The sequence below is a fragment of the Dryobates pubescens genome, chromosome 1 (assembly GCF_014839835.1).
Source record: "Dryobates pubescens isolate bDryPub1 chromosome 1, bDryPub1.pri, whole genome shotgun sequence".
NCBI lineage: Eukaryota > Metazoa > Chordata > Aves > Piciformes > Picidae > Dryobates > Dryobates pubescens.
Window position 1 is genome coordinate 32747655 of NC_071612.1, and position 24242 is coordinate 32771896.

Consider the following 24242-nt stretch of genomic DNA (forward strand, 5'->3'; position numbering starts at 1 on the left):
GTGCAACACTGCTGTCCCCTTCCTCCTTGCCCACTCCTGCTGCGCTCAGGCAGGCAGGAACCTCCATGCCTGAAGATGTACAGTTACTGGATTGCATCACAGATTTTTTTTTCCCTTCTGTTTTAATTTATTATAATTTTTTTTTCATATTTATTTTCCTGGGAATACAACTGTCACAGTAATAAACACACATCACCTTGGACAATGGGAGCAGCTGGAGAAAAAGGATGGAGGCCAGGCAGCGCCACTTGTGTGCGGGCCCGGCCAGGTTGCAAGCACAACACACATCACACGTCCCTGGGTGCCACCTCCTTGCCTCGCCTAAAGCGCCGTCCGTGTCGGCTCCATGGGGATGGAGTTGTGCTCCTCCGCAGTCACTGTGCCGTAGGAAGTGTCGGCCACCTCCTCTTCCTTCAGCTTCCTGTAGGAAATATCCGTGTCGTCCTCTTCCCCCAGCGCGTCCTGCTTGTGGCCGTCCCTGCCGTACATCTTGTACAGCAGCACAAAGAGTCCGGCTTCCGCCGACTGGAAAAGGGCATAGAGCAAGGGGAACATGTACATGCCCCCGATCAGCTCTGGGGGAAAGGTGAGCTTCAGGATGGCGGTGCAGAGCTGGACGTTTTGGCACCCTGTTTCCAACGACACTGTTCTCCTGCAGTGCGGGGGCATCTTAAAGAGCGTGGCCAAGCCGTATCCCAGGGCGTACCCGGCCAGAGGCATCAGCACCGCAATGGCGTAGACGGAGGCGGGAATGTGTGCCATCAGGTCTGGGCCCAGCATGGTCCCGGTCAGGATGAACAGGATCACCAGAGTCACCAAGAGAGACCACAGGGAAATCTGGCGACAGACAGAGACAATGATAAATGCCACAGGGGTTACTAGTTTAAAAGGATAAGCAGGGCACATAAAGGCTTGAAACTAAACTGCAAACCGTGGTTGTGCTGCCCTTCCTGGGCCTGCTCTTGGCTCAGGGCTTTGGCAGCGTTTGTTTACATCCTGGGAGAGGAAGGAGCTGAGATCACCTGCCATGATTTTGCTTTAGGGTGACTTGCTGGGGAACTGGAAAGCTAGGGCTTGTGCTTCGCTTTTCCTTTCATATGAGGCTCTTTTGTTTGCGTGTTTTAAGCGAGTGTCGCCGTGCCTGTGGTTGGTTTAGTGAGCCCTTGGTGCAGTGGGAGCAGGGAGAGAGCGGGAGGCCAGGGAATGCGTCTGCTTTGGGGCCCAGGGTGTCTCCTGAGGAGCAATGCTCTGCCACCCTCCTTCTCATGTGCTGAGGGGAGTGGTGTGGGGGGTGGTGTAACCTGCACTTCCCTTTGCCTTCTGTCTCTGTCCCACCGTTCTATTCCAAGATTGAAAGTCCTTCTATTCCACTCAAGTAGCAGAATATGCCAGTGTGAAGCTACCATCGGTTCAGAGGAACCAGGAAGGTTACTGCCTAGGCCAGGAAGGTTACTTTTGTCAGACACCCGCCCCGTGCCCCGTCCCCGGGCATCCCGCACTGCGCCACCACTACCCGTCCGGGGGCCGTGCCTACCTTAACCAGGAGGTCGGCGGCGCGGGGGTGCCGGTATCGGATGAGCACCCCGAGGCCGATGGGCAGCAGGGTGCTGCCCAGCGTCAGGCTCACTGCTCCCAGGGGCAGCAGCTGCACCATGGCCGTGTTGATCCAGGGGCGGCTGTAGATCCAGAGGCAGAGGGGCATCAGGAAGAGGGCCAGCAGCGTGGAGGAGGCCGTCATGATAATGCTGCGCCGGGGAAACCAAAGAGACACCGGATCAGCAGCCGCCCGGCCGCGGGGCAGCCCCGGGAAGCCCTAACCCCAGCGTGAAAGGGGCTTTGCAGCCTGCCTGGGTGCTTCTCGCAGCAAGAACCGTCCCCTTTCCCGGGTAGACTTTTTATGGAAGGGGACAGTGGGCGTGTGTGGGGGTCCATGTGAGACAGGAGAGCAAGCACTGGGGGTTTCCAGCCTCTCCATGCCCGTCCATCCCGGCCCCACCGCCGCCGCCCGCGGCTGCCGAGAGACGAAGGGGAGAGGGACTCCTACCTGAGGTTCATGTCCCCGTCGACGAGCACCGACATGAGGTTGGAGAGGTTGCCACCGGGGCAGCAGCCGCACAGCAGCACAGCCACGGCCGCCACCTCGTCCAGGGCGAAGATGAGGGCGAGGAGGAAGGCCAGCAGCGGCATGGCCACGAACTGCCCCAGCAGCGCCAGCAGCAGCCCCACGGGCCGCCGCAGCTGCTGCCCCAGCTGCCCCAGCTCCACGGCACAGCCCAGCCCCAGCATGGTCACGCACAGCGCCAGTCCCACCAGCACACTCAAGCCCTGGCTGAGGGACCGGTCCGCAAAAACCTCACCGCCGTCGGGGCCGCCACCTCCCGGCGTCACCGGGGGCTGCGCGGAGCCATCCATGGGCTGCGCGGAGCCATCCATGGACTGCACGGCCCCCAGGAGCTGTCGGCTCCCCACCGAGCACCGGAGAAGGGAGCAGGCGGCGGAGGGGGCGTCAGTGCCGGGTGCAGCGGCGGTTGGCCCCGGCGGCCCGCGGAGCCCTCATCCCGGCTCGGCTCGACCCGGCCGGCGCTCTGATGCGCTGCGGCCGCTTGCTATCCGCCGTCTGTGTGCCTCGGGCGCTGCTCGCCTGTCCCCCGCACCCGCGCGGGGCCACCCCCGGCGTGGGCGGTGTCTCGTCGCCGCCTCGACGGCGGCAGCGCCCGGCCCCCAGCGCCGCCTGGCTCCGGAGGGAAGCGCAGACGGCTGCGGGGGGCTCCCGGCCGGCTCCTCCCCTCCCCGGTGCGATTCTCAGCAGCCCGCTTCTGGAGCTGGCACAGCTGCCCGCATCCTCCCAGGGGCCGCGGCAGCGTCGCAGTGTCACCCTTCTGCTGAGGGATGGCCATGCTGCTGTGAAAGCTGCAGCAGTGGGTGGGGTTGGATGGAAAGCCCTTTTAGGAGGTCGAGGAGGTACCGCTTTCTGCTGGTGGGGCCCCAGGAGAGGGCCTGTAAGGAGAGGGGATGCTTTTATAGAACAGTCTATGCAGGTGGAGGAGGCAGACAAGCTCAGAGGCACACAAGGATTCAGGGTAAGAAATGAGTCCATTGCCCAGAAATCACATCTGAGGGTGATTCTTGTGTTGTCTGTCATCTAACTCTGCTTACAGCATTTCTGTTCCCCTTGTTTCATACTTCTCATTTAATGCCTGTGTGCCACCCTGTTCCTTCTAAAGGGAAATGCTGTGTGCCAGCCAGGCTGGGCTTACAAGGGCAGGAGATCCCGAGAGGTGACTCTTACTCTCTGTGCTTGGCACACAGACTGTTTTCTGTTACCCAGGGGATCTGAAGAGGTCACAGCCACCACTTGCCTGGAGAAGAGAACGATCAGGGGTGACCTCATTGCCCTCGACAACTACCTGAAAGGTGGTTGTAGCCAGGAAGGGGTTGGTCTCTTCTCCCAGGCAACCAGCACCAGAACAAGGGGACACAGTCTCAAGCTGCGCCAGGGGAGGTTTAGACTCGAAGTGAGGAAAAAGTTCTTCACCAAGCGAGTCGTTCGCCATTGGAATGTGCTGCCCAGGGAGGTGGTGGAGTCACCATCCCTGGAGGTGTTCAAGGGGAGATTGGACATGGCACTTGGTGCCATGGTCTAGTCGTGAGGTCTGTTGGGACAGGTTGGACTTGATGATCCTTGGGGTCTCTTCCAACCTTAGTTATACTGTGATACTGTGATACACTTCACATCACTGCTTCTGGGTGGGAGTAGCTGGCTTGGCATGTAGCATCCCCAGGTTGCCCCTTGGCTCCTGCACTGACCTCTGATCACTGTGGAACACCTCAGGTCCCAACTCAAGTTGTGCTAGGGAAGGTTTAGGTCGGACGTGAGGACCAATTTCTTCCCTGAAGGAGGGTTGTCAAGCCCTAGGACAGGCTGCCCAGGGTGGTGGAGTGCCCATCTCTGGAAGGGCTTTGCAGCTGTGTAGATGTAGTGCTGTGGGACATGGCTTAGTGATGACCAGACAGTGCTGTGTTAGTGGCTGGACTCTCATAGGAGAGATGGAGGTCTTATAGGTCTCTTGCAACCAGAACAATTCTATGGTTATATGACTCAAGGAGGAGGCACCAAATTTAAGGAGGAAGCCTGTGGGAGCCACCCTGAGCAGCTGCTTAAGCTTCATCAGAGAGCAGGTTTCTCAAAAATCTATTAGGGTTGAATTTTAGGCTGTTCCAGGGTTTGAGTAGAAATTATTGGTGACTGAAGACAAAACCAAACTGTCTGGGACTATTTGCTTATTAAAACTTGTCGCTTGCACTTCTTGTGTCACTTGTGCCCCAATACCTAGGGACAAAATCCCAGGCACAGCAACTTTGCCAGAATGGTGCCAGGCTCAGTATTGTTCTGCCTGTGTTTGTTTCCTTGTCATTAGCCTAAGGAAAGATGAGTCATCAGAGCTGAACAGCCAAATAAGATCCAGATTGCTTTCGTTCATTCATATTTGGGGGCTCTGTGTGCTGCTAGAGGAGAGGAGAGCAAGGTCTGGTTGGCTTTGTGAGCCAGCAGCGTGCTCTGGACTGAATTTTCAGATCTGTATAGGCAGGAAAGTGCTTGAAGTATGTTTATTGTGCTTCTCGAAGTCTTAGCCCTGCTGCATCTCACCCCATCCTTCACGCAGCCGGTATCTGGCCTCACGACACGCAGCCCATTTGCTTATCACACCCTCCCCAGTGCGGGAGCAACGCTCGGGCAGTTTCCCTGCATCACGACCAAGCTGGCATCACCACGGGCAAGCCCCACTTGTGCAGAGCACAAGGCAGCTGGTTATCATAGAATCATTTCTGTTGGAAAAGACCTTTAAGATCAAGTCCAACCATTCTCTAACTTTACCAGGTCTGGTGCTAAGCCAGACACATCTCTGTGTCTTTTTGTCTCCTTCAGGAGTGGTGATTCAACCACCTTCCTGGGGAGCCTATCAAGCAGGGGTGAAAGGTGCAGGCCAGGCCTCCTGTTTTGTCTCTGTCACTCCCCAAACTCCCCCCTGAAGCAGGGCTGGGTGTGAGAAGATATTTTGGTGTCCTAATATTTGATGTAGAATCTGTCCTGTAGGCAGCTATAGGAGGAGGGCGGTAAACCTAGGTGCATCATCTCTCAGAGCCCACTCAGCCATCACAGACTTCAGTTTCAAGGGACACTGAATGACAGTGGGGAAATGTGGTGGCTGCATTGTAACAAACCAAGAAGTCATGAGATTTTTCTTAAAACCTGTCAGCTGAAATTCAAACTTAACTCTTGGTTTAGGCAAGAGCAGTACTGCTGACTTCAGGGAAAGCCAAGTCTGAACCCAGCTGATGTGCTTTGAATCAGAGAATTGTCAGGGTTGGAAGGGACCTCAAGGATCAGCCAGTTCCAACCCCTCTGCCATGGGCAGGGACACCTCACACTAGATTAGGTTGCTCAGAGCCACATCCAGTCTGGCCTTAAAAACCTCCAGGGATGAGGCTTCCACCACCTCCCTGGGCAACCTGTGCCAGAGTCTCACCACCCTCATGGGGAAGAACTTCTTCCTAACATCCAATCTGAATCTACTTATTTCTATTTTTCTTCCATTCCCCCCAGTCCTATCACTCCCTGACACCCTCAGAAGTCCCTCCCCAGCTTTCCTGTAGCCCCCTTCAGATACTGAAAGGCCACAATTAGGTCTCCTCAGAGCCTTCTCTTCTCCAGACTGAACAGCCTCAACTCTTGCAGTCTGTCTTCATAGGAGAGGAGCTCCAGCCCTCTGCTCATCCTCATGGCTCTTCTCTGGACACCTTCCAGCACCTATGCCATGTGTACTGTTACCCTGGGCAGCACCCAGCATTGTCTTCACATCCACTGTGAAGAGTGAAACATTTTGTCTGCTGCTGAGCATGATTTGTGTCTCTGACTTGCTGCAGTCGTTCCTGATGTCATCACTGAAGTGCAGCCTGGAGCTGGGGTGATGCTCAGGGGTTTTGCAGCTGTGAGCGTGCAGGCTCACACGTAAGCATGCACCACGGTGTACCTAAATCAATGCCTAATTGCTTCTGTGTTTTCCTGCATGGTGGGCAGGAGAAAGCCTGCTGCCTACCCTGCTGTTACTGGAAGCAACAGATTGGCTATTAAGAGTATGAAAGGACTTGGCAAATAAACCTGGTCATATATCATTCTTAAATTATTCCTCATTAGTCCTGCTGTTGAAAAATGGATGAGAGGATAAGAGACAGCAAGAGCAAGGAGAGAGAGGGAAAGGACTGACTGAAGTAGGGGCTTGTGGTGGTTCGTAACCTGTGTAAATAACATTGCTTTGCATTATTCTTAGGAGAAGGTTGATTTCCATAGCAGAGCACCTGTGCCATCAACTGCTCTGGGGCAGCAGAAGTCCTTCACACACTAGGAATTCTGTTGTGCTCTTTTACAAGAGGAGTTTTTTTGGTGCCTTTCGTTTATTTCACTGGAACAGAGGGCGGAAAATAGAAGCCTGGTCTGTGAGGAATTTTAGCAGTGCTGTAAGAAAGGAGCAGAGCGACCTCGCTGGTGGCTCAGCTCCTGGCTGCTCCAGCACCTTGTGTGGAGACGTTGCTTCTGCCAGAGATTAAAGGCACCTGGTATAGCTCAGGATCATTGGATAATTGCAGTCGTGTGTGTGCAAAGAGGTCCCTTCAATATGCCCAAGGGAAGCTGCTGCGGGTGTTGTGCACTGTGCTGGATTTGGTGTGTTCAGCTTTCATGCTCCTTACTCCGTGTGCTCGGGAGCTCCGGGCAGGGAGGGCTGATTTGCAAATCCCGAGCTAGCTCTGCGTGAATCGCAGTCCTGGTCTTGGAAGCCTAAATCCCAACCACACCGCAGTTCAGGTGCGTGCCTGCCCTTGTGAGGAGCACTTTAAAAGCAGGACGATGAGGTGGGGTGAGAGAGCAAAGCGTGGTCTCCTCCTGTTCTCCTGCTGTTCCGGTTGGTGTCCCGTTCAGCTCCCCCGGCTCGTTTCGGGCTGAGCCGCCGGTGTGCGGGAAGCGGTGGAGCCCAGCCGCTGTGGGATGGCGTCAGCCGCCCCTAAGTCCCTCTGTGTCTCTCGGTATGTCCTTGCTGGCTGATTTGCGGAGCTGTGCCGGGCATTTGCAGAGGAAGAGAGGCCTCCGGAGGACTGTCCTGCAGGATGGAGAGCTTTTCATACAGCCCCATACAGCACAGGTGGTAGTGCTGCTAAAGAGGCTGGGACAAAACACTGCTGTGAAAGTCATGTTCAGGTGAGACCTAGCAGGAATAGTTTCTGATTTCAAGGGGTTGTACAATCCCTTTGTTTCTACCTTGCTTGCTATTCACCTAAGTTATGGATAGAAACAAAGGAAATTTTAGATTTTCTTGTTTTTCCATGGGGAAAAAAAAACCCTCTTTGATGTTACTGTTTTGGAGTAAAATGTTCTTGAGGGTATGTTGTGTGATCCCCCCCACAGAGCTTAGGGTAAACTTGTGATAAACTCCATGAAATGCTTATGCTTGCTTTTCTTTGCAACTTAGATCTGGACCAGTTATGTTTGTGGCTCAGGAGAGTTAGGAACTGGAGGACAGTTGTGCAAAGACAGTGAGTGGTGGTTTTGCTGCTGCTTCTTCCACAGTTACCTCTATGCTAGGAAGAATGTCAGCTGGTCCTCTGCTGAAGCATATCCCTCTCTGATACCTGGCTCCTGCTCCCTCTCTAGAGTAGCAGTACAGAGAAGACTTCGCACCTTTTGTCCTCTCCACCCATAGCTCGCCTTCAGTGACTGTAAGACCTTAGCAGACCTGTGGCTTTTTTCCTTCTTAGTTATTTTCTTATTTGTTATTGTTTGGGGGCTGGTTCACTAAAGAGGTGAGAAAATATGTTTGAAGTAAGATGAAGCACCGAGATCTGTGCCATTAAGTTGTTTCTAAGAAACCTTCCCAGGCAGACACAGACAGAAACTGCTTTGCTGAGGGTGTGCTGATTGATTGATGTTGTAGCTGTCCCAAGCCACTTTTGTTTCACACAAAGGCAGAGAGCAGCTGGAGGACACACAAGAGTCATGGGCTTCCTGTCAGTACATTGCTCCTACAGCTGTCTGTAGTGCAGAAAGGCTGGGACTGAACTGCCATGACTGCCTCCTAGGTTTCTCTGCTACCCTTCACCATGACCCCTGGCCCCATCACAGCCCTGTCACTATCCTGTCCTTAGCGTGGTGCTATGGCTCAGTCCTGCTCAGTAAATCTCCACAATAATCAGCACTCCATGGCCAGTGTCCTCAACCAGACCCAGGGTTTGAATTTCAGGGTGAGGAAAATTAGATTTGGGTCCCTTCCTCCCCTCCTTGTTGGGAGCCATCACTGTGTCTCTCTTTTCTCTACAGGCAGGATCCCACCAAACCACCTTTCCCTTCCCTTTGGCCCAAATGACAAAGGCACTCAGCCACCCTCCTCCACTGCGTTGCGTCTGCCTCCCCTCTTCCCCTGTGATTTCTGCATTCATGGGAGTCCTGTCCCCTTCTCCTTACAATTCCTTTTCCAAACGATGCCAGTCAGTATCGTTTTGCACGTGATGCTTTCAGTCTGGCTCTGCTCCATATTTAAGGCTCCCTTGGCAGCAGCACTCTGCAACTCACAGCCTCTGAGATGTTATTAAACTGGTGTGGAAGGGAAACAGCAGAAACCTCGTTGCTGGGCTGCACTGGCTCCTTTGTGTCCCAGCTGCCTGCTCAGTCTCTCTGAGCAGCTGGGGACAGATCCTTTCGCCCAAGCTCTGGGTTAGCAGTAAAGGGCAGAAATCATTATAATAACCCCTCCATGTATACTTGGTGTTCCCCCCTGTTCATTTTTAAGCTGCCTGATGACCATAAATCAACAAGTAAGTGCATGACAGCTCAGGTTGCAGTGTTCCAATAATTCATAATTAGAACTAAGTGCTTAAGGCTGCGTGTGCTGACTTTTAAAAACAGGATGAAGAGATCTTTTGCCAACCATCCCATTAGGAAACGGCTTCTGGTCCATGAAAGGAGGTGAAAGCAGGGGGGTGTTGGAGAGTAATTTTGTAAATTGATTGCAGGCTGTCGTACCCCTAACAACTGTAAAGCAATTGCTAGCAGCAAGGTTTGCTTTAAGCAACCAAATGCCTTTGTGTGAGATTCCTTTACCCAAATTCAAGTAAGAATTCTGCTTCAGAACAATTCTGTTGCCCTTTGTCGCCATTTGATCTTTTCCTGGAGCTGGAGCATTGTCAGGATTCAGAGAAAAGTCGTAGTAAAATACATGACCTGATGACTAATGCATGCCTTGGTCCAGGAGAGCCCAAATTAGCATCCTGTCCAGGCAGGCAAGGACAGGAGGTGAGCTGGGGCTGCCTCTGCAGGCACTGGGTTCAGCTTTAAAAGGTGTCTCAGTCTGGAGGGGGAAGGAGACTTGGTTCTTTTTGAACGTTCCTGTGTTATGAAATTAAGAGGCACAAACATCAACAGCCAGGCTATTTCTTGACAGAATAAAGTGGATGGAACAGAAGAAGGGAGAGACAGAGAGAGGGGGGAAATAGAGAGAGAGAGAAGGAAATGCATTATATTACCACCCTCCCCCCAGTCCCATGATGATTTGGGTCTGTGGAAGAGTGCTGCTGCATCCTTGTTGGCTTGTGCTGCCCACCCTGGAGGAGGGGAGGGAGAGATCCCGATGTCCAAGTCCTTCTCTGAGCAGCCTCCAACCTGTGGTATCTTCAGTAAAGATGTGTTTTGTCTATGAGTTACAGCAGGCAGAACTTAGGGCATGGCTTTGCTGGTGGTGGTGACGAGAGGTTCCTGGACTGCTTCCAGGGTGTCTTCTCCATTTGTCTCCTCCCAAGCAGGATTGTTCAAGTCCTTTATAGAGTTGTTGTTTTTTTAGGTATGTGTCCAGGTATTGTCCCCAGGGAATCTTCCTGTGTATTCCTTGTGTGCTCCTCCTTTGCCTTTTGTGTACACACAATGCACAACATGGGCTTATCATGCCAGCTGGTGAATTCATTCTATAGAGTAGTACCAGTGGCTTCTGCCCATTACACATTTCTCTTGCCTGGGTGTGTTTTTCACCATCCCTGCCCTGGGCAGCTGTGTCTGGGCAAGGAGCAAAGGTGATTTTTATCTTTGTTGATTCACATCAAGAGAGGCAAGACTTAGTCCCTTACAAAAGGCAAATAGCACTTGAAAGCACACAGGCTCTCAGGGGTGATGGTCACAGACAGGCTTTAGAGACTGGCATGTCCTGGGTGGTGCTTCCCTGGTTTGCCTCCCTGACAGAGCCACAAACAGCCTGTTTGGCATCTGCAAGGGTGGGTGGGTGGGCTCTGGTGGCTGTGAATGGACAGGGGTGTCACTGAGGCCAGAGAGCACCTTGAAGATGGGATGTGTACAACGTGGTAAATGGAGGGGGTTCAGCATGCACCACATCCAGCTGGGCTTATTGGCTTCCATCTCCCATTGAGGATCCCAGCCCCCTCTTAATTTCCTATGCAGGAACCTGGTTGGGTTTAGGGACATAAATCAAAGGAGGTAGAGCATGTAAATGTGGGTTTGTGCCTGTAAAAACCTCTGCTTGAGGTTTTTGCAAAAGAATGGCAGAGTAAATGGCACCAAGGCTGTGGTGTCCCACAGAAGAGTTTGAATGCCAAAAAGCCACAGAAGTAAATTTAATGCCAGTCAACAGCAGTTGCCTCATAGAATTTATTTAATTGAAGAAAGACACCCCAAAGACAAATTACATCCCTCCTCCCAGCAAAGCTTTCTCCATATTAAAAGGGATGTTAGCGGTGAGCCCCCTGGGAAGGATCAGAGTTAATAGCATCAATATTCTATCTTTGCACTCAGCTGCCATTTACAGGTGCCTGGATGTGGAATAGGACCATCTTGTGTTAGAAACCATAGAAAGAATAAAAATGCTTCTTGTCCTGCTGCCAAATTTTTACCAAATAGTAAAAATGAGTAGCAGTAGTGCTGATCAAGCAAGCACCAAGCCCCTCAGAACAGGGGCACTATTACTTAAATTAAATCTCAAGCTAGCTAGAAGAAATATCAAGCAGATGGGAAGAAATAAATCTCACACTGGATGGGCATCTCTGAATACCTGTCTTGGATAATGCTGTGCCATGAATCCTATGGAAACAGCATCAACACTGCTAGAGGGTAGGGAGGCTTTTCAACAGGATCTGGGCAGGTCAGACCCGTGAGCCAAGGCTCATTGTATGAAGTTCAACAAGGCCAACTGCCAGCTCCTGCACCTCAGTTGCAACCACCCCAGGGTAAGCTACAGATTGGGGGATGTGTGGTTGGAAAGCTGTGGAGAGGGACCTGGGGGGTTGGTAGCTGACTGAATGTGAGTCATCAGTGCCCAGGTGGCCAAGATAAGCCAAAGGCATCCTGGCTTGGGTTAGAAACAGGGTGGCCATCAGGGACAGGGAGGTGATCATCCCCCTGTGCTCAGCACTGGTGAGGCCACATCTTGAGTATTGTGTTTAGTTCTAGGCCCCTCACTCCAGGAAAGACATTGAGGGGCTGGAGCCTGTCCAGAGAAGGGCAATGAGGTTGGAGAAGGGCCTGGAGCCCCTGGGCTACAAGGAGGAGCTGAGGGAGCTGGGGGTGTTCAGTCTGGAGAAGAGGAGGTTGAGGGGAGACCTCATTGCTGTCTACAACTATCTGAATGGAAGCTGGAGCAAGGAGGGGGCAGCCTCTTCTCCTTGGTGTCAAGCAACAGGACCAGAGGAAATTGTTCCAAGCTGTACCATTGGAGGTTCAGGCTGGATGCTAGGAAATATTCTTCATGGAGAGGGTTCTCAAATGTTGGAATGCTCTGCCTGGGGCAGTGCTGGAGTCACCATCCCTGGAGGTGTTGAAGCTGTGTGTGGATGTGGTGCTTAGGGACATGGTTTAGGATTGACCCTAAAGTGGGTCAAGGGATGGACTGGATGACCTCGGAGGTCTCTTCCAACTGGGTGTTTGCTGTGATTCTGTGACATGTTGTTCTCTGGGCACATTTAACCCCGTGATGAAGTAGGATATTTTTTCATAACCAAAGGAATCTATTGGATTTCAAACCTGTGGCATCAGTAGAACTTATACCTTGCTGCAGCTGAGGAAGGTGTTCCCTGGGTTTTGCACACCTCTCCATTTTCCAGGAAGATGGAAGTGTGGATGTCTTTGTCAGCAGGATCTTGTATTTCCTTTCTGGGGTACATGAGCAGAATTGCCGAGTGAGAAGCCAGGGAGATGTTTCTTTCTGCCTGAGATGTCCACTTGACCAGGGCAACAAAGTTGGTGAGGGGTTTGGAACACAAGCCCTATGAGGAGAGGCTGAGGGAGCTGGAGTTGCTTAGCCTGGAGAGGAGGAGACTCAGGGATGAACTTATTGCTCTCTACAACTACCTGAAAGGAGGTTGTAGCCAGGAAGGGGTTGGTCTCTTCTCTCTAGCAACCAGCACCAGAACAAGAGGACACAGTCTCAAGCTGTGCCAGGGGAGGTTTAGGCTGGATGTTAGGAAGAAGTTCTATACAGAGAGAGTGATTGCCCATTGGAATGGGCTGCCCGGGGAGGTGGTGGAGTCACCATCACTGAAGGTGTTCAGGAGGAGACTTGATGGGGTGCTTGGTGCCACGGGTTAGTTGTTTAGGTGGTGTTGGATTGGTTGATGGGTTGGACATGATGATCTTGAAGGTCTCTTCCAACCTGGTGTATTCTATGTAATTTCTTCACAATAACCTCACAAGTCCCCAGAGGTGCAATGTGTTTAAGCTGCTGTAACAGAGGGGCAAAGAGAACCAATGGTGCTGAAGGGGAGGCAGCAGCCATCTCCCAGCAAAGGTCAGTCAGACATCTCTGTAGCAGGGGGAGCTGTATCTGCTGACATCACTTTCAGGCAGTGCAGTGGGGACAAGTGACCCCACAGAACTCTTCCTGGCCTCTGGTACCTTTTGTGAATGCTCCTTGTCCACTGCTGTGGTGCCCACCAGTACTGATAAACATCTCTGTGTGCTGTAGCTGCACTTGTGGTCATAGCTGCTAGTAGCACTTGGGGGATCTGGTCAGTTGGTGAGGTTTGCAGCCTGAACTCTTCGTGAGTTTTTTTTAAGCTGGCAGCATCCTACATGCTGGCTGCCTGCTAATGGGCTTTGGGCAGAGCTGTTTTGAGAGCAGATGGTTGGAAGGAGTAGTAAAAGGCTGGTGGCCCTCTATTTGAGGGTGGAAGAATACACCCTCAAATCAAGAACAGCAAATGGTCAGAACAAGGGTATAAAACAGGCACCTTAAGAGCTTCTGGTCTTTTCCTTGTCAAAGTCAAGATTTTTGACAGCACTTTCAATTTTCACTAGAGAATGAAAGCTATTATCTGAGAACTAAGGGGCAGAGTTTAGAAAGACCTTAAGCAGCCAAAAATACAATTTTAAGGGCATGACAAAGAGTAAGAGCAGTTGTGCAGCCAAGGTACTGAGCACTAATGGACCAACAGGATGGCATTCAACAAGTCCAAGTGCCAGGTACTGCACTTTGGCCACAACAACCCCATGCAGAGCTACAGGCTGGGGTCAGAGTGGCTGGAGAGCTGCCAAACAGAGAGGGACCTGGGGGTACTGGTTGACAGCCACCTAAACATGAGCCAGCAGTGTGCCCAGGTGGCCAAGAAGGCCAATGGCATCCTGGCCTGTATTAGGAATAGTGTGGCCAGCAGGAGCAGGGAAGTCATTGTGCCCCTGTACACTGCATTGGTTAGGCCACACCTTGAGTCCTGTGTCCAGTTCTGGGCCCCTCAGTTTAGGAAGGACATCGAGACACTTGAATGTGTCCAGAGAAGGGCAACAAAGCTGGGGAGAGGCCTTGAGCACAGCCCTGTGAGGAGAGGCTGAGGGAGCTGGGGTTGTTTAGCCTGGAGAAGAGGAGGCTCAGGGGAGACCTTATTGCTCTCTCCAACTACCTGAAGGGAGGTTGTAGCCAGGAAGGGGTTGGTCTCTTCTCTCTAGCAACCAGCACCAGAACAAGAGGACACAGTCTCAAGCTGTGCCAGGGGAAGAGGTGGGAGAAAGTTCTTCCCAGAGAGTTGTTAGCCATTGGAATGTGCTGCCCAGGGAGGTCACCATCCCTGGAGGTGTTCAAGAGGAGATTGGATGTGGCACTTGGTGCCATGGTCTAGTCATGAGGTCTCTGTTGATCAGAGTTGCTCTGGAGGGAGGCTGTGTTGAGTGCTGTGTTAACTGCAGGGAGCCCTGCTGTGGAGGGAAGAGAGGGCTGGCTGTGTCTCTCATGCCATTCCACCCCAGCTGTGCGAAGCTCGGCACGTCTTTTTACATCCCACAGTCCTGAGGGGATGCTGAGTAGAGTTACACATTTAGCTGGAAAAATGTAGAGTGGAGGGGGGAAAATATTTCTGGAATCTTAAATTGATTTCAGGAGGTTTAAATTCACCTGACTTGGAGTAAAAACTCTAACAGGGATAGTTCAGACTCTCTGTAAAAAAAAAAAAAGTCCTAAATCTGGCCAAGACCTCACTCTAGTGCCTGGACACTCCTGGGAGGGAAACAAGGAGAGCAGAAAAGAAAACCCAGCAGTATTTATAAGAGTTAAAAAGGCACCAGACAGTAAACCTGAAGGGCTAAAAGAGTGAGCAAATGGGCTATAAATGTAGCTACCTGCTGTGCTGACTTTTGAAATGAGGTCCCTGGTAGGCAGAACTCAGTGATTTGCTTTGGTAATTTGTGTAGTTGTAATTGTCTTCCCAACAGAGAGTGGGGACATGCTGATAGTAAGAATTTGCTCAGGAAAATAACTTGAGAGAGCAGCACAGGAAAATGGCCTGGGCAAGGAGTGGGAGAGATGGACTGAGCCAAGGTGCTGCAGAGGGGCTGTGGTTTGAGCCCCGTAATGAGAACCGCTTCTTCCTGTCCTGCCATTGAGGCACACAAGCCCAGGGCAAGGAGCCCTAAACTGATGCAGTGCCTCTGTGAAGGTGGGACAGTAAGGGTTAGAAGTCAGTGGAGCCTCTGTGCAGCAGCAAGCCTCGAGCAGGAGGTTGTGAGGTGGTTTTGGAGGAGGAGTTTTCTATTTCCTCTACTTTCAGGGGATCATTGCGCAGGAAGCCTCTCGCTGATGGCTGGAGGGGTGCAGGTGCCTGCTGGGGTTGTAGCTCACTGCCCAGGGCAAATTTTTCATGTGGAGATAAGTCAAAGTGAGAAGCCCATCAGATATGATTGCACCCTTGTGCTCTGCTGAGGAGAAAGTACTCGGAATTTGCCAGCCATTAGCAGAGCCTTGTGTGGCTGAAAACACTTTCAGAGGTGCAGGGAGAGGGCTGAGCTGAGCTTGGGTGCTTTACTAGACTCATGCCTTGAAGCAGCTCCCTTTCAATATTCCCACAGCATGTTTGTGTAGCTGGGTGCTGCCATCCACACCCAGGGGAGCTGAGCCTGTGTGAGTGGCAGCAGAATCACAGTAACTGAACCTGTGTTGAGTTGTTCTGCAGGGGAGCTGAGCCTGTGTGAGTGGCAGCAGGAACACAGTAACTGAATCTGTGTTGAGTTGTTCTGCAGGGGAGCTGAGCCTGCGTGAGTAGCAGCAGGAACACAGTAACTGAATCTGTGTTGAGTTGTTCTTTTCTCTAAAGGGAAAAGAATAATCCCTGGGCTCTGACATTTACAATAGACATTATCTGCTCTCTGACATTTGGGCTCATAAACTGAGGTCAACCAAATTTCAGTTCTTAACTCACTCCACTGTGTCAGACAAGATCTGCACTGACTGCCTGACCCTTTCTCTACGTAGCAGCCCACCTGCCCCTCGTCTCCAGCACATGAGTGGTGAAGCCTGGAACTTGGTTCAGTGATGATCAACTGAGCATCAGGAAAATGCATGAGGTGTCCTCAAAAATACATGGCAGAGCAGGGGGCTGGCTGAGGGTCTCCCATAGCCCCCTCTTGCACATCATGGTTTTTGATTCCCACTTGTGTTCAGGAGGGCTGCATGCACTGAATCCACAGCACCAGCAACCTGGGAGGGCAGGTGCCTGATGTTGGCAGTGGCTGCTGTGCTTCTGCAGCTGCTTCCTCAGCAAGGAATGTTGGGGTAGCAGCTGTGGCCATGCTGCCTGTGCTTTGTGTGGGGGCAGGGGCGTTGTGTGGCTGCTGGTTCTGGCCAGCAAGGCTGGACATGGACAGGAAAGGCTCATTTCCCAAGGCTGGGTGGTGGGGGTGACATTGCTGTCACTGACATCCAGGTGTGGCTTTAACAGGACAAAAATCGGGGCAAGGTTTTCAAGCTGCTTTGAAGCCAGGTCAGCTGAAGCAGCACTAAGAGTGGTTTTGTGTGGGTGCATTAGCCCTGTGGGGAAAGGATGAACAGAACAATACAAGCTGGCTCTGTGGCTGTGAGTAAATGTAGGGTAAATGCACAACTGTAGGGCTGAGAAATTTGAGGTTAAGACAGGAGCTGAGGCAGAGCGTGAAGAGCAGAGGGCTTGCCAGATCTCCCCTCATTCCCCTTTCCTTTGAGCAGGGACACAAAATGTGCTTCAGTCAAACTTCATTTCCAAAGGAGGAGTGTGAGAAGGACATGTTTAAGATGGCACAAGATATCCCTGTCTTGCTGATCTTCATTAAGACAAACAGCTCTGCTTGAAGAGCATGTATCAGGTGCACTCAGCCAGCAGTGCTGCTGGCCTTACCCACAGCCCTGAACAGGCTGCAAATCCAACTCCTTGCCATCCAAGTCTTGGTCCAGCATAACTTCCTCCTGTCAACATTTTGGCACCCATCTGAAGCCCAGTGAGGGCTGTGAAATGATGGGGCTGTGTTAACCCTGCTGAGTGCAAGCAGGGAAGGATCAGTCAGGCACCAAAGCTTTTGTAAGGCTGTGGACAGATTTGTTTGCTGACAGTGTCTGAGGACACAGTGTCAGGCTGCGCCAGGGGAGGTTCAGGCTGGATGTTAGGAAAAAGTTCTATACAGAAAGAGTGATTGCACATTGGAATGGGCTGCCTGGGGAGGTGGTGGAGTCGCCATCACTGGAGGTTTTTAGGAGAAGACTTGACGGGGTGCTTGGTACCGTGGGTTAGTTGCTTGGGCGGTGTTGGATTGGTTGATGGGTTGGACGCGATGATCTTGAAGGTCTCTTCCAACCTGGTTTATTCTATTCTATTCTAAGGGAAACAACAAACACAGGAGGAGTGCCTGCAGGCAAAGACAGGAGCTGCCTAGGAAGCACAGTGGTGCTGGTATTAGAGCAGAGGGCACCTAGTCCAGCCCAGGAGCCTGTCTGTGGCCAAGGTGGGATGCCTGGGAAGAGCAGGTGGCTGGGGGAAAGCCCAGCAGGTCTGTCTACATCACCACACTCCCACCACCAGACATTCCTTGTACACCTGTATAGCTTTAAGCAGCTAAGGCCCTACAGAGTCACAGGCCACAGAATGGTAGGGGTTGGAAGGGACCTATGGAGGTCATCCAGTCCAACCCCACTGCTAAAGCAGGATCACCTAGGACAAGTCACACAGGAATGCATTCAGGCAGGTCTTGAAAGTCTCAAGAGAAGGAGACTCCACAACCTTTCTGGGCAGCCTTCTCCAGGGCTCTGTCACCCTCAAAGTGAAGAATTTTTTCCTGAAGTTCAAGTGAAACCTCCTGTGTTCTAGTTTGTGTCTGCTGCCCCTTGCTCCTGGGCACCATTGAAAAGAGCCCAGCCTATCCTGTCAACCTTCACCCTTTAGATAGTTACTTGCATTGTTAAGATCCCCTCTTGTCTTCTCTTTTCCAGGTTAAGGAGCCCCAGGCTCTCACTGACAACCTTCTCCCACATTAATAAGCACCTTCCTCTCTTGGGCAGGGCAGAGGTGGGGAACAGCACAGAACTTGTGTCCTTATTCACCTTCCTGATGCTGTACAGATAGCTTTCAGGGAAAAGTTCTCAACATGCTCCATTTCAGTGCTTCTGAAGACATTAACTGTTCTCCTTACTGAAAGAAGCCACTTGAATGACTCTATGAATGCTCTTTCCTTGAGTACAGAAAAACAAGCTTCTGTAGAAAGCAGCAGCACAATCTGCTGCCCCCAGTACAGGAAGGACATGGACCTGGTAGAGCAGGTCCAGAGGGAGGCCATGAAAATGATCAGGGGGTTTGAGCACCTCTGCTATGAGGACAGGCTGAGGGAGCTGGGGGTGTTCAGCCTGGAGAAGAGAAGGCTTCAGGGAGAGCTAATAGCAGCCTGCCAGTACCTGAAGGGGCTACAAGAAGGCTGGAGAGAGGCTGTTTACAAAGGCCTGCAGTGATAGGACAAGGGGCAACTGCTTCAAACTGGAGAAGAGCAGATTTAGACTGGATGCTAGGAACAAGTTCTGCATCATGAGGGTGGTGGAACACTAGAACAGGTTGCCCAGGGAGTTGGTTGAGGCCTCATCCCTGGTGGAGATATTTAAGGTGAGGCTTGACAGGGCTCTTGGCAACCTGACCTAGTGAAGGATGTCCCTGCTGACTGCAGAGGGGATTGGACTGGATGATCTTTCAGGGTCCCTTCTAGCCCCTAACATTCTGTGATGCCAGTGGAGATCTGAAGAATTCAGTTTGTATGCTGTGTGTTGCACACAATAACCAGAGGCCAAGTAACAGTGGGGTGGGACCACAGTCACCTTCTGAGGAAGGCATGCACCACCCCTCCCTAATATGCTTGTTTTGTGAAGCAAGGAGAGCTGAACACTCTGGGGGAGAAAGCATCACAAACCATTCTTTTAGCTTCATCTTTATAAGGTCTGACAATAATTTTCCAAGAGAAACTGGCTCTGCATTCTTAGCCATGCTTATGCTGATGACACTAGAAGTAACTTTTGGGTTCGTCTTAGGCTTGTGATGGATGTGGTCCTCTTGTGTGAGAGTGCTGCACAGACTCTTGTGCTTTCCAGCTTTCTCAGCTAAAAAAAAAAACCCAAATCATTATTTTTCTTAAGAATCCACAGGTTAGATATTTAAAAATTGAGAGGTGTGGGTGATGCACCAAGGTAAACATCAGTTTGCTGGTAAGGAATCATTTTAGCTACTCACTCCTTTAAATCTTGCTGAGAAGCTACAAATTAATCATCAGAGTCACATTTTGTGTCCTGCAGTCACAACAGAGCAGTGGATATGAACTCCAGCACAGGAGGCTCCACCTCAACAGGAAGAGGAACTTCTTCAGTGTGAGGGTCACAGAGCACTGGAACAGGCTGCCCAGAGAGGTTGTGGAGTCTCCTTCTCTGGAGACTTTCAAGCCCCATCTGGATGCGTTCCTGTGTGACCTGTGCTGGATTCTATGGTGCTGCTCTGACAGGGGGGTTGGGCTAGGCACAGCAACCCCATGCAGAGCTACAGGCTGGGGTCAGAGTGGCTGGAGAGCAGCCAGGCAGAGAGGGACCTGGGGGTACTGGTTGAGGGTAGGCTGAACATGTGCCTGCAGTGTGCCCAGGCAGCCAAGAGGGCCAATGGCATCCTGGCCTGCATCAGGAACAGTGTGGCCAGCAGGAGCAGGGAGGTCATTCTGCCCCTGTACACTGCACTGGTTAGGCCACACCTCGAGTCCTGTGTCCAGTTCTGGGCCCCTCAGTTTAGGAAGGAGGTTGACTTGCTGGAATGTGTCCAGGGAAGGGCAACAAGGTTGGTGAGGGGCTTGGAACACAAGCCCTAGGAGGAGAGATTGAGGGAGCTGGGGTTGCTTAGCCTGGAGAGGAAGAGGCTCAGGGGAGACCTTCTTGCTCTCTACAACTACCTGAAGGGAGATTGTGGACAGGTGGAGGTTGGTCTCTTCTCCCAGGCAACCAGCACCAGAACAAGAGGACACAGTCTCAAGCTGCACCAGGGGAGGTTTAGGCTGGGTGTTATAAAGAAATTTTTCATAGAAAGAGTTATTTGCCATTGGAATGTGCTGCCCAGGGTGGTGGTGGAGTTACCACACTGGAGGTGTTTAGGAGGAGACTTGATAGGGTGCTTGGTTGCATGGTATAGTTGATTAGGTGGTGTTGGATAATAGGTTGGATGCGATGATCTTGAAGGGCTCTTCCAACCTGGTCTGGTCTATTCTATTTCCTGAGGTCCCTTCCAACCCCTAACATCCTGTGATCCTGTGCCACAGTGCAGCTGTCTGAGCAAGCACAGGGGTAAGACTGCTAAACAGTCCTGTGGAGAGTGAGTCTGATGGAATCTGCTCCCTTCAGTCCTTTAACTCTTCACGCAGCCAGCCCCACCCTTATCAGCAGGCTGTGTAACACTTGGCTGCTCCAGACCACACCAACTGCCTGTAGGTGTCAGCCTAATACCACAGCACGGCACCGAAGAGCAGCGGCTTGGGTTGGGTTTTTAAAATCAAAGCCACCTCCCAGCACAGCTGGTTTGCTTCAAAAGGAAACCTGTTAACGGCCCCCCCCCCCCCCCCAAGTTTCCTCCTGTCCTTACAGCTCCAAAGCAGAACTAAACCCAAAGCACTCCCAGATTTGTTTTCCCTCATCTGTTTTTCTTTCTCAGAAAGATTTGGATTAAAAGGTAAGGTTTGAATGATCAATACTCTGTCTCTGCAGCCACCCCAACGCTCCTCAACCCTCTGCCTCCTTACATGGTCACTTTTTTTCCCCACCATTGTGATCAACCACACTGTGTGGAACCCCCCCCAAAGGTGCTCCCATGCCTTCCCTCAAAACCACTGCAGAAACAGTTATTTTGTGTCTTGATTCTGGTACTAATTATAAGTAATTGTTTAATATAGAAGAGCTTGGTACAGAAACCTACTAAAAGAGAAGCTATTAACTGCCTCTGATTTTTGACACTGCTCTACTTTCCCGAAGGGGGGTGGGAGAAGTGGTACTTGACTGGAGAACAGGGTTGGTGAGGAGGGGCAGAGGGAAATAGGGCTGTTTTGCCTGGAGGAGGCTCAGAGGAGATGGCACTGCTCTCTACAACTGCCTGAAAGGAGGTTGGTGTGATGTGGGGGTTGGGTCTTTTCACCCTGGAATTAAGTGACACAACCAGAGTAAATGGCCTCAAGTTCGTGGCCTCACGGCCACGAGGACGATCAGAGGGCTGGAACTGCTCTGCTATGAGGACAGACTGAAGGAGTTGGGGCTGTTCAGTCTGGAGAAGAGAAGGCTCCCAGGTGACCTAATTGTGGCCTTCCAGTATCTGAAGGGGGCCTACAAGAAGGCTGGGGAGGGACTTCTCAGGATCTCAGGTAGTGATAGGCCTAGGGGGAATGGAATGAAGCTGGAGGTGGGGAGATTCAGGCTGGATGTGAGGAGGAAGTTCTTCCCCATGAGAGTGGTGAAGCCCTGGAATGGGTTGTCCAGGGAGGTGGTTGAGGCCCCATCCCTGGAGGTGTTTAAGAGCAGGCTGGATGAGGCTCTGGCCAGCCTGATCTAGTGTGGGGTGTCCCTGCCCATGGCAGGGGGGGCTGGAACCAGATGATCCTTGAGGTCCTTTCCAACCCTGACTGATTCTAAGCTTTTAAGTTGTGCCAGGAGAGATTGAGGTTGGATAAAAGGAAAAACTTCTTTACTAAAAGGGTGGTCGGGCAGTGGAAGAGGCTGCCTAGGGAGGTTGTGGAGTCACCATCCCTGGAAGCATTCAAAAACTCTGTAGACATGGCACAGTGTGGCATAGTTCAATGGCCATGGTGATGTTAGGTCAACAGTTGCACTTGATCTTAGAACTGTGGTGGCTGGAGCAACCTCTATGGTTCTGTGGCTGCAGCACTGGAAAAGCAGGAGGCCTGGATCACACCTGGGAAGCATGAGGTGTGAAGCAAGCTCTGCATAAGGTGGTCAGCTAACTAGGGGAAAACACTTGAATCTGTCTTAATTACAATATAAACAATTAATAGCCAGCTTCCTGTGCTCAGTTTAAACAGATCTAATATGAAGTGGCTACCAAACAAAAATAGACCTAACTATTACTACCAAGCTGATTAAACAATTGGGTGTTCACTTTGCTCTTGAGTATATTGCTTTGTGGCAAAGTGCAGATTGCAGTTACCAAGTTCAAAACAAAACTTCTAGCTTGCATGTGAGCCAAACAAGAGAGAGAGGCATTCATCTATGAGCTAATTTGTAGTCCCCAATTCAAGTCCTCTTACACTGCTCCACTTCCTGCAGGAATTCTCTAGAACTCTCAAAATGCAAATTTTATGTCAGTGCTGGCTTGAAGTGAGCACAAATCCTGTAACATGGGAAGGCAGCTGCCTTCCCTTAGAACTGCATCAACAAGTCTCTCTGGATGGAAATTCAGACCAGCTTTTCACATCCCTGAATGACTCATGCTCCTTCCAGAGCAGAGACTAGAACAGAATCAACCAGTTTGGAAAAGACCTCTGAGATCATCAAGTCCAACCTATCACCCAACACCATCTGATCAACTAAACCATGGCACCAAGTGTCACATCCAAGCTCTCCTTACACATCTCCAGTGATGGTGACTCCTCCACCTCTCTTAGCAGCACATTCCATTTGCCAATCTCTCTTTCTGGGAAGAACTTTCTCCTCACCTCCAGCCTAAACTTCCCCTGGCACAGCTTGAGACTGTGTCCTCTTGTTCTGGTGCTGCTTGCCTGGGAAAAGAGACCAACCCCCACCTGGCTACAACCTCCCTTCAGGTAGTTGTAGACAGCAAGAAGGTCTCCCCTGAGCCTCCTCTTCTCCAGGCTAAGAAACCCCAGCTCCCTCAGCCTCTTCTCACAGGGCTGTGCTCCAAACCCCTCATGACCCAAGCGGACCTCGGGTTTCACCCACAGGCAGGGTTGTGCTCAGCTGGTGAGTTACAGGGTAGCTGCTGATGGTAACTTCAAGAACCACACTCACTTTGCTGGAAAGAAACCACAAACCCAACCAGGAGGAAAAAAAGGGCCCTGAAACAGTATCCTCTGAATTTCTAACAGCTATTGGAAACAAAACTGGTTACAAAAAGAATGATCCAGGAAGTATTTTGTGGTAAGAATATTTTTTATATATATATATATATATATATTTAAACACTTTTAAAACACTTACAAAAAACCATTCAAACAAAACCAAGGGGCAAAAAAAAAAAAGTTTAAATAACTTTGGAAGCAGAACAAGTCCTTCTGCCTTCACACACACAACACTTCCGAGCTGTTGGCACAAAAAGGAATCCACATTCATAAAACCCCTCACTATGACAGCAAACATAAGTTAAATAAATCATAGGCACTAGTTTATCAAATCCATAATTCCACACCTCTGCAGTAAATCTCTACACACACAGCCCCTGTGACTTCCTGATCTCCAGAAACTGGTAATGCACAGAGGCTCTGCTAAGTAAACAGACAGCTCCTGCTGCGTTTGAGGGCAGAACAGCAGAGGAAAGGATCCTCAGAAAACTGAAAAGCTGAACTTACCCAAGTGATGAATTACTTAAGGAAATGCACACAGCAGTCTGGTGCAGCCATGGTAAACCTCTCAATGCCATCTCAACTGACTTGCGGAAGTCAGCTGAGTGTTGGATAAAATCTACCCCTTAAAATTCACCTTTTCTGGACTGCAGGTGCAGCCCTGCTTTGTGAAAGGCTGAAATGTTCACACCTGGGCTGCAGGGTGAACATGCAGTGAGGCTGCTTGCATTTGATCTGCTCCTCTCTCCTGCTCAGCAGTGGCAGCAGGTACCGACATCCACCAGCCATGCCAAATGGCACCAGCCTAGGCTACTGGTGTGTATTGGGCTACTGGGGCAAGGTAGTTTCTTTCCCCTTACTGCATTATAGTATATTTGATACTCTCACTTCAAAAGGTCTGGAGCCTGAAGTCATTCATCAACCCAAAGTTTGCTTGAGTAATTAGAGCTGCAAATTAGTCTCCACTCCTCCCTATTTGGCTTCTTCCAAGTCAAGTAGTATTGCATGGCTTTTCATCCAGGGAAATGTTCATGCTGGCCAGAAATCCAAGGCCTAGAATTTTAGGGTTAGTTATCCTCTTAGTGGTGGGAGTCAAAATACACCAGCAGTTCCAAACTCAAGGTACTCATGGGGGTTGAAGGCTACCTACCGTCCAATCCAGCTTGTAGTGTCTGTCAGTCATTGCACAAAGGATTTACCATTCACATTCTCTTACTTTATCAACTGTACATCCAAAATACTGAACAAACTAATTCCCTTCTGGTTTTAACTAGTCCCACCCCATACAACTGCAGTCACAAAGGTTTGCCTGATAGCTTCCAACACAGAAAACAATGGTTCAGAGGCTAAATGAGTTGGTTCTGAGCAAAACGTGTCA

The 24242-nt window shown here is 51.0% G+C and overlaps 1 protein-coding gene across 1 annotated transcript; it reads right to left on the reverse strand.

Annotated features, from left to right (window-relative positions):
* Nucleotides 1-297: 297 nt before the first annotated feature.
* Nucleotides 298-2670, reverse strand: SLC10A4 (solute carrier family 10 member 4). The gene is made up of 3 exons (XM_054164694.1): nucleotides 2045-2670; nucleotides 1535-1745; nucleotides 298-837 (listed from the first exon to the last, which is right to left on the reverse strand). The coding sequence occupies exons 1-3, from the start codon at nucleotides 2431-2433 to the stop codon at nucleotides 322-324; spliced, it is 1116 nt and encodes a 371-aa protein (XP_054020669.1). The 5' UTR covers nucleotides 2434-2670; the 3' UTR covers nucleotides 298-321.
* Nucleotides 2671-24242: the final 21572 nt, after the last annotated feature.